The following is a 10221-nucleotide window of genomic DNA, read 5'->3' on the forward strand; positions in this document are numbered from 1 at the left end:
CCAAACCATTTCATAATAATAATAATAATAATAATAATAATAATAATAATAATAATATTTCATACAAAAGTTATCTAAAAAATTATTAAAAGTAATTAGAATAAATTAAGACGAGTGAGTGAAAGAGAATTAAAAATGGTAATGATGACTTGTAGAGTTTATTGTTGATGTGATTTGTATTGGAGCTAGCTTCATTTATGACAAGAAGAGAGGAATGAAAGTAGGTCCAGTGGGTTGGTCCTGAAAGCAATGGTCCAATTAATTGATTATATGCCATATTATCTAAGGTCACATAAAATGGCTCTCAAAATTAACTAAATATAACAACAAAATTCTACAAGAAGCATTATTCCAACTTTCTCCCTTATATCATATTCTTTATTTTGTCTGGATAAAAGTTAACTAGATAAAAATATTACATAAAATAATTGGTCCTTAATTGTTTGAATTTCCACTTTACATAATCATAGTTGTTTGCTGCAAATTCAAGTTACACTACTAATCGGAAAAAATGATGCAACAATAAGATCCAATCGAAATTATACAAGGCCATAAGTTTAAAACACCAACCAAACGTTACAAAGTCTCTAGCTAACATTACATTACGTGTAAAATAAAATTAGATATTACACCAAAAGCAGCAGCCAAAAAATATAAAAAGGAAAAAAGAAAAAAGAAAGAAGCGAAATAAACTACAAGCATGTTACTATCAACATTGATCCAACACATTCAGATTCTCTTTTATTTCCAGAGCTTGACATACTTGTCATGACTCGCTGAAGCAACCAAACCATTTACAGTTGAAACTGCCAACGCGGCGACCAGACCTTCATGAGCAGACAGAGTCATTGTCTTGTTCTCTGACATGTTCCACAGCTCCAACGACTGCATAAACATACGGTCGCTAACATGAAAATCAAAGGACATGGTTGTCTCTAAGAATTTGTTGTCCTTCCAAACAAAATCCGCAAGGACGAACTTGTTGGGTAAGGGTCAAATTGTGGGGGACTACTAAGGGTTTTTCTTTTATAAAATATATTATGGATCAGATTTAATTGCTATTCATTCTGGAGATATATCCACAACAAACTCAAACAAATTGAGGTATTGATGAGCAAAGAAAAAACATTGCGATTCCAAAGATACTCGGAAAAAGAAATAAAGGGTGTAGACTTGCCTGATAACAACCAATGACGAGCAGCGAAGAATACGTTGGGTGGAAAACACACGAGTGGAACTTGTTGCCGTTACAGCTAAGCTCGTGAACACATTCGCCCTCAGTTCCTGTTCCAAGAGTCCAAACCCTTACAGAGTCCTCACTGACAGATGCAAGGAACTCCCCAGATGGGTCCCAACACACGGAATGTATCGGCTTTGTGTGTCCCTAAAATCATAGTAACACATTTAATAGTAAATCAGTAACGCTGAATTACCTAGATCCAAGTTGTTTTCCTTAATGGAAAATAACAATAAATTCAGCTTCCCAAGTTGAATTTCTGATGGTTAAATAGATATGCTAAAAAAGGAGTAACTGTTTGTCTATCACATAATAAATTTGAATATATCAGTCCAAAGCAATAAACACTTATTTATGATAACTTCAACAAATTGATTTGAAAAACAAAAATATTAAAACCAACCTTTAACGAATATGGGCATGCTTGTGTCTCCACATCAAGTATAGATACGACATTCTCTGCAGCCGCAGCAAGGTACCTCCCGAGTCGAGGTTGAAATCTCATCTGCACAGTCCCACCCTAATTGGCAAGAAAAATGTCAGTTTAGTAAACTAAGTACATTATCACTCTGCCACAATATTCGACATGATGTATAAATCATCCATTGACAAAATCGTGTATTTCACTTGCAAGTGAACCCCTTAGAAGAAGTTATTGAGAAAACTTACCTTTGCAACTCTAGCACAACTGCCATTGTTTATGCTCCAATATCGTATCTCACCGTCACCATCACAAGAGCAGATAAGGTCATCCTTATTCGGGTGAAAATCTAGAGACATAACTGATGTTGAATGTCCAGTAAAGGTGCGAAGAGAATACCCCGGCTGCATAGGTAATTTCAGATCAGCTAAAGCACAATAGCAACCAGGGAGTACCAAAAAACATGATCCAAAAAAATAGACAGAAGGCAGAAGAACTAATCCCCATTTACATATACATATAATGGATATTAAAGTCATAGGAATTTTAATCTAGTAATAGAAATTAGTGCACATATCCGATGATTTTATCCTAAATGTGAACATTAGTTAAGTTAAAGTACTAAGAACACATTTTTATAATCTCAGACCGACACTAAACAAGCAGCCAAAAGAGGAAATAAAAACTCAATACTTGCAATGTGGATACAGAAGTTACTTCAAACATATATTCTGGATCTACAGAGAAGCTAAATCTCAAGAAATAAAACATAAGAAAAAAGACATAATGATGGACTAACATTGTCAACATCCCAAACTCTGACAGTTTTGTCAAACGAAGATGTTGCAAGGCGAGGCATGCTTGGGCTAAACCGGACATCAGTGATTAACGATGAATGCTCTTCAAGGGTAGTTTTCTGCTTCAGAGAATCTGTGTACCATAAAACAGCCTGCATTGTGAAATGAGAGCATGTCACATTCTATAAAGAAACATGGCATACATATATATTTCAATTTCCAAGCATGTCTATTCAAAAGCTGATGCCTAAAGTCAGTATGTCAATTGAATGGATAGATTACGAAATAAAGCAACTTTTCAACACTAATGTCTAAAGTAACCTTCTTGTCATGTCCACCACTTGCAAGCAATTTCCCATCAGATGAGAAATGGCAACAGACGACCTTGCTTGTGCTTGCCCGTACTGAGTTTACTTCAGAAAATGTGAAACCTGTAAATAAGCAAATCGCACCTTCAGTTTGTGAATCAACACCCCGTAACATAAAGTAGCCATTAACTAAGGAGCAACAAAGTATCTATACCAACCCAACAAATATAACCAACCACTGCCCTTTCTAAATTATAATGCTAACAATAGGTAATCATGAGCAACTTAAGGTGGCTTGGTTTCATGACCATTCAGGGTTGTTTTGTGCAAATAACTTTTAAAGGAGTTGAATAAAGCTACTTTAAATTGTTATAAGGGCAAATCTTTAATTTATACTGCAATTCTAAGCAAATTATTAATAATGACATGTTGTAGTATCCACTTTAGGCCCTTCTCCTCTTGACAGATTCAAACATAGGCACTCACCTGGGGTAATATTTTAGAATATAAGTTATGCCTTACTTATTCCAGTCCATTAAAACTGGGTTTCAATATGGCATCCAAGAATTAGTTACTGCCAGAAAAACATGAGAGGGTATAGAAAGCTGCACAATACACTGCCACTTGTCCAAGTCTACATCCAAAACAAGGTATATATCTTGTACAACCAACAAGCTGCTCTCTGTCTTTTCTAGTTTTCAACCATTTCTTTCCAACCTGTTATTTCTTTTACTCTAAATTTGTTTTAAGTTTATTCTGTTTTCTGATGCTTCATTCCTTTTCATCATACACAGATACCCAAATTAGAAGTATAAATGAATGAATAAATGAATAGTACAAAACTAGTGAATGAGGAGAGTGATGAGCCCTAGTATATACCAGAATATCTAAGAAGGAACCGGTTGTGCCTCAATCAGCAGATAATATTGGCTGCAGGGATCCAACAATGAGGAACTGACTAAAGTGTAGGAGAAAAATGAGGATTGTGTAATGACAGCTGACAGTGTTATTGAAGAGTGACAGGAATCGTTTATTTCAGATAGGAGTCGTAAGAGGGTAGGGGGAAGGGACTAATGTTGGTATGTGATTGTTATTTTGTCATTTGTTGAATTTTGTAGTTTTCCTATTCTACCCTGGAGTGCACATGATTTTTTACAAGGTTTCCTCTCATGTTAAAAGATTGAACAGTTCTATCTCATTGATAGTTCTCTCGTTAGTTCTGGTTCTTGGAGAGAGGATCTCCCGTCCTCCTTTCTATTTGTATTTTATTCTGTCATCTGTTATACATCAAAAAGGAAAACATATGTACAAAACATAAATATTCTAAAGCAACTATGCAACTGCACTTAAGATTTTTATTCCTGTTTATTTAAGATCATTTATGCATTATGATCTACCATTCATACACGTTAACCCACAAAAGACACCTGATTTTTTATGTATAGCACCGCATACAAGTAACAAATGGAGCAAGCCAGCAAGCATAAACAGTTATTGATTAACCAAAATTAACCACATATTCAAACAAGAAGCATAAACAAATACATGACATACATATTCTAAAGCAACTTTGTACTTTTTAGGGAGAAAAAGAAAAAAGGTGCATAATTTATTAAGGAGATCTGCTTTGTGTTTAACTATCAAGATTTATTATTCGTTCGGGTATACTTCAATAACAAAATTACCTATGAAGAAGAAATAAGTTATTGATCAAGACAAAAAAAAAGTACCGGGAAAATTTTCACATGTGCATACACTTGAGAACATTGATTGCAATGACGATGACAAATATTTTGTAATAAAAAAAACAATGGTGTTTTCTGCACCTTTGCTTACATCCATACAACGACCAACTGCATCTCTAGCATCTGTATCATCATGGGATAAAAAAGACTCAACATTGTCATCAAGAGATCCATCCTCCACAAAACGATCCACGTCAGCCTGCAATTCAAGATCCTTATCATCCCACTGCCAAAATGGAATGGCAATGAGTCTATATGCAAGGAATTTATATTCCTTCCATTAATTGAACCAAAGAGGAGCTACTCACCAACTGGTTTGAGGGTGATGTAAGAGTTCCGGTGCCATCGGTACCAAACATCATTAGAGGCTTTGTTGAACTACTACTATGAGGTAATGCAGGCATTGACATCACATCACCAGGTGTATGAGTGGAGGGAGTTGATGGCGCTGAACTTGGAGATGGGCCTGCTGTATTTGCTGTTCCTGAGCTATTGGCAGGTCCAGAAGAAGATACAGGCTGCTTTCTCTTTCTCCCAGTCTGGTTTTTTGAAACCTTATGGTTCATTTAGTAAAACAGTGTTAGGAATCTACTCTAGACTCTACATGATGCACATAAATCAAATCTGTAACAATTTCACGACAAATGCATGCTCATGTTAACCAATAAAACTAAAATCAGGTCCATCGTAACCATATGGAAAAGTATCATGCAATTTATTCCATATATATGACCAAAGGATATCCTAAAAATGTAACTTAACAAACAAGTAGCTGAAGTTGCAAAGTTTGCAATTTCTCATTGCTGTATTATTTATTTATTAAAAAAAAACAAATGGAACATGCTTTTTTGCTGTTACCAATGGTCAATGGATCAAATCTATTGCTTCACATAAAGATCTTTTTCTAGATCCTATACATAAAAACTTGTGTAATGAAAGCATTATTGTAATGCTTGCCTACTAGATTTAGGCAAGTGGCAAACTATATATCAGAGTGAAGTTAATAAAGGACCATCTAGTGTATTTAACAAAATAAGCTAACTGACTACATTAATTTACTAGTTGTGATAATATGTCCAATTATCAATGATCTTTCTGGATACTGTACAAAAAAGGAAAAGTCGTCTGAAGCATTAAAGACAGAATTATTAACTGTTAAAAAATAAAAATGAGAAGAAAAATTAAAAATACGAAGTGAAAAAAAATACAATTACAATTCATAAAATTCCCCAATGGCATACATTAGTTTCAGACTTTTAGTTAAAGCATCAATGTTTCAACATATCCAACAAATAATTCCAACATATCTGAAGGGCATTTACAAATTTGAGAAAGCTATGCCTACAATATGCGTTGTATTGGGACAATCATAAAAGGACTGACCTGATCATTTCCTCTAAAGGAGTTTGACATGCTTCCATCCGCAGTGACACTGCCAGCTCCTGCTACTCTGTCTTGTTGATGCATGCTATGATTTGAACTCTGGGATTGCTGATTTGAAAGAGCATGCTGTTGAAGCTGCTGCTGCTGCTGTGGATTGGCATTTTGATGCTGCTGATGTAACTGAGCCAGTCTCAACTACATATGAAAGAACATTCAGAATATGCAATTAATAAAATTCACTGCATATCTTAAGAAGCTTACAAAACAACAGTGAAGCAAATAATGACAAGGGAGCAAGCACCTTCATTAACATATCTGTATCTCCACGAGGAAACGGGGGACCACCACCTGGAAGTGGTGATCCAACATTTGGTACATCCCCCACCGGATTTGAAAGACCATCCTTACTTAACCCCATGTTCCTATTATTCATCAGCATTCTGAGTCTTCTACTATCATCACTAGCAGATGGTGATGCCAGATTTTGTTGTGCTTGTAACATAAGATGTTGCTGATGCTGGGGTGTCAACATTGGAAGCTGATGAAAAGGCTGTGGGGCTTGCATGAAAGGTTTTTGCTGCTGAAGTAGACCAGACCGTAATTGCTCCAACCCCTAGGAAGCGAAAGAAGAAACCGATAGTTCAAATTTAATAACTCACTTAGCTAAGACTTTCATCATTATATGATGTCAAAGAGACATTCACTATGGTTATTGCATACAGTTACAGCCATAAAAGATAAAAATGTCTTTAAATTGTTAAAAAAAAAAACCCAAATCAATTCACTTCCCTACAAATCTTTAAAAAAATGACATGATTTCATAATTCAAATTATCTAATTCCAATGGATTATAATTTAATTGACTTCCATTTTTATTAGATGCCAAACTCTGAATTAGATTTATAATTCGATTAGTTTCCAATTTTTATTGATTCCAAACACACTCAAAAGGAAAGAAGCCTACAAGTCTCACTCTGCAAAGACACTCCAGGATACTAAATCTTTCCAAGGAAAAGAGTTCTTTATTCAGAAAAAATGACAAAGATTAGCAAGAGCAAAAACATGATTATGTGTACAAACAATTACATGCAATAAAATGAAGACTAAGTTAAACTATAAACAATTACTCACTGTGAGTGGCCACCCCTTCAAAGTCAAATTGTTGCTGCCTTGATTTGATCCTGACACAAGAAAAACTCCTGTTAACTAAATCTGTGCACGAGAATTGTGCAAAACATCATAAAACTTTCATCATTAAATACCAAAATATTCTCAACAGACAGGGTTAATAATAATAAACTGCAAAGAACATACAAGACAGGTACCAAATACCACTTCAATGGAATAATAGAAACTAGTTACATTAGAAAGAGAACATGATCAGTAATACCAGGCATTCCTATTAGTGATCCTTCAGGCCCCGCAGCTCTGGGATTTAAAACAGGATTAATCTCACTCTTAATGTCCTGTTTCCAGATGAGAAGTCAGAGGAAAGCAGCTATCAACCAATGTAAGAAGTAACCAGAAAACACTCTAATAACAATAGCATACCGGAGTAGACCCTGGTAATTGCTGACTACGACCTTGAACTTGTGGAGACATCGCACCAGCAGCACCATGCAAAACTTGCCTGAATTCAAAAAATTTCAATGCAAACAAAGTCAACATCAACTGCTATAGAGAATACCATAACACACTGTAGAAAACATAATTAAATGCCAACAGAATGTGTGTGTGTGTTTGTGTTAATTTTCAAAGGTTTCAAGAAAATCACCCTGAAGGCTGGCCAGGAGCTGCAGATGACTTCAATATTGAGGCATGATTTGGGTCCATGAGTTGGTCTCCGAATCTTTGCTGTATAAAATACCATCAAGAAACCATGAATACGTGTCATAAAATCAGTACTTCATACTATAACTAATTGACTAGGTAACCATAACACCTTACCTTCATTGCTGCTTCATCCAAAGAATCCCTCTGAAGGGGCAGTTTTAACCTGTCCTCGATCATCTTTGTTGCCATTGCATTAGCAGTGCCAGGGTTTCCAACTAGCCCATTGGTACCACCATTCAAGAGATGAGCCCTATCCCTACCCTGTTGTTGTTGGGGTGGTTGCTGCTGTTGCTGCGGCTGTGGCTGCTGTTGTTGCTGCTGTTGCTGCGGCTGCTGCTGCTGTTGTTGTTGTTGTTGTTGCTGCTGCTGCTGCTGTTGATGTTGATGTTGTGACTGCTGGGGTTGTGGCTGCGGCTGCTGTTGCTGCTGCTGTTGCTCCCTAGCCTTAATTAATTGTGTCTGCAAAGTGAGTTTCAAAAAGTACCATAAAAGTCAAGGGTCTCTCAAATAAGAAAAAGTGATAAATTGATCACAGTTCATTTCAAGGAAGGGAAATCAAGAGACATAATGGAGAAGTAAGGCTAAATGGGAAATATTATTAAACAAGTAAACTAAGAAGTTGAGATATAACAGGTTCAAACACCTCAAAAAATGTAGAGACCCAAGAAGCCTACTATTCATCTATTCAATTTTTCTTTTCCTAAATTTGCGCATGCATTCAAAGTTGTCTGTAAGCAACCATTTATGTTATGCTGGTGAAAATGAGAAAAGTCAAAAGCCATTAAATTATCACCCTAGCTAGTACATAAATCATCACATGCTGAAAAATATTGTCTGGGGTCAAATAGTGTGGTTTAGAACAATGCCAAGACAAAGTATATGATTTATGAACGAGAATACAATGATTTGTGAACAAGAATACTTATTGTCTCAGCTTTTACTTTCTCAATTACCCCTCTTCATCACTTAAATTTATGCTATTGTTACTAATTGATATTCCTAACTACTCAAGCCCAGACCCATGATATCAAACTGCTAACCACCTGATCAACAACTTGGATAAACGATTAACATGTTTCTAGGAACGTGTTCAATAAAATAAAATCTGAACCTAAAGAAAGTACCCCCAACCTCCCCAGACAGTTGCATTACACCTAGAAGCAGCTAACAATTTATTAGTCAGGAAGCACAATCTTGGAAGTTGCATGCAATTGAATGTATAAAAAATTCTTATGAATTGGTACAGTGAAAGTTAATCAACAGCCAATCCATCTCAATTCAGTTGTTCCATCAACAAATATCCAGCAATAATCACCCGACCTAGGCGTAGTAGTAGTATGCAAATCACAAAAAACAGTGAGAACCGATTTTCAATTCAACCTCAATATACGAGGCGGCAACCTCTGAGTGCTTCTCATTAGTCCTGGCAATAAATATGTCCCAGAAAACCGACCACCACTCGAATAGAAATCCTCCGGGAGCATCGATAGCTGAAATCGCAAAACAAAGGAACCAAATTAGTAAAATGAACTTCTATCGCCAGTAAAAAAGATAATAAAATGGACAAAAAGTAAGCATTAATTAGCTTCTTTGTTTTCCAAATAGCTCACCAACTGGGTCCGAGGATACTTTCCCTTCAGCTTGAAAAGCCTGAGCTGAAGCCTTCAAGTCCCTCTTCACAAGGTAATCATGGATGTAAACATCTAACCTGAAATCTCACACAGTATAAAGAGCATGTTTCATGAGCCAGTTCAACCATGAGAGAAACCAAAGTTTTCACCTTTGCATCGAATATCATCACAGAACACATCACAAAACCCCAGTAACAAAAAATCATCAGCAAGCCCCAAATGCAGCCAAGAATGAAAGAGTTCAACAACCAGTAGCTACAATTTTCTTCAGCTTAAAGAACAAAAAAAATAAAAATTTCACCCTTGTACTTCCACATGGTTATGAAAACCCTAACATACCCATCAAAATATTCACACACATTTGCGAAATACAATACGAATGGAGCCAAAATGAGACAGATAAACCAAAACCAAACCCAAATCGAAAAAGAACACCCCAACCCCAGAATCCCAAATCACAAAAAATAAAGCACAATAATTTGTAAGACAAAAAACCCATGTTTCAAAACTGTATTAAAAAGTAGAGATAAAACATGAAACAGTGAAAACAAAAAAACGAAAATGTTAAAAAAGAAAAATAGAGAAAGAGAGAGAGTGAAAAACATATCTTACATCTTATCAGCCTCCCAGTTAGTTTGAGACATGATGAGATTGAATGGTACTAAGGGAATGGAAGAGTTTGAGCTCGAAGGTTTGTTTAGTTTGGTTGCGGTTGCAGTTGCAAAGGACTAGAATTTGGGTTGACACAGAAGAGAGAGAATGAAGAGAAAAAAGGAAAAAGGCACTGTGGAAAGAGAAAGAGAAAGAGAAGAGAAACGAAGCTAAGGAGAGAGAGAGAGAGAGAGAGAGAGGAAAATCCAAAGGGT

At 35.9% G+C, this 10221-nt stretch overlaps 1 protein-coding gene across 3 annotated transcripts; it reads right to left on the reverse strand.

Moving 5' to 3' along the window:
* LOC107605121 (transcriptional corepressor LEUNIG) lies at positions 420-10209 on the reverse strand. Of its 3 annotated transcripts, none has more exons than XM_016306872.2 (18): positions 9968-10209; positions 9335-9432; positions 9105-9214; positions 7839-8183; positions 7666-7745; positions 7443-7521; positions 7282-7357; positions 7023-7072; positions 6193-6504; positions 5892-6086; positions 4817-5062; positions 4590-4734; positions 2777-2886; positions 2458-2607; positions 1907-2062; positions 1641-1757; positions 1178-1384; positions 420-885 (listed from the first exon to the last, which is right to left on the reverse strand). In XM_016306872.2, the coding sequence occupies exons 1-18, from the start codon at positions 9997-9999 to the stop codon at positions 742-744; spliced, it is 2652 nt and encodes an 883-aa protein (XP_016162358.1). In that variant the 5' UTR covers positions 10000-10209; the 3' UTR covers positions 420-741. The 3 variants fall into 3 exon arrangements, with proteins under 3 accessions (XP_016162358.1, XP_016162360.1, XP_016162361.1); XM_016306874.2 differs by having other exon boundaries at positions 4590-4707; positions 9968-9999; XM_016306875.2 differs by lacking the exons at positions 9105-9214; positions 9335-9432; positions 9968-10209 and adding an exon at positions 8368-8509.

Source organism: Arachis ipaensis, chromosome B06 (genome assembly GCF_000816755.2).
Source record: "Arachis ipaensis cultivar K30076 chromosome B06, Araip1.1, whole genome shotgun sequence".
Classification (NCBI taxonomy): domain Eukaryota; kingdom Viridiplantae; phylum Streptophyta; class Magnoliopsida; order Fabales; family Fabaceae; genus Arachis; species Arachis ipaensis.

Excerpts from the sequence above, each read along its gene's own strand:
- LOC107605121 (XM_016306872.2), bottom strand. The coding sequence starts at position 9,999 with ATGTCTCAAACTAACTGGGAGGCTGATAAGAT. Across the intron at positions 7,358-7,442 it reads AATTACCAGGGTCTACTCCG|GACATTAAGAGTGAGATTAA; the intron begins GTATGCTATTGT and ends ATCTGGAAACAG. Across the intron at positions 886-1,177 it reads TCGTCATTGGTTGTTATCAG|TCGTTGGAGCTGTGGAACAT; the intron begins GCAAGTCTACAC and ends ATGTTTATGCAG.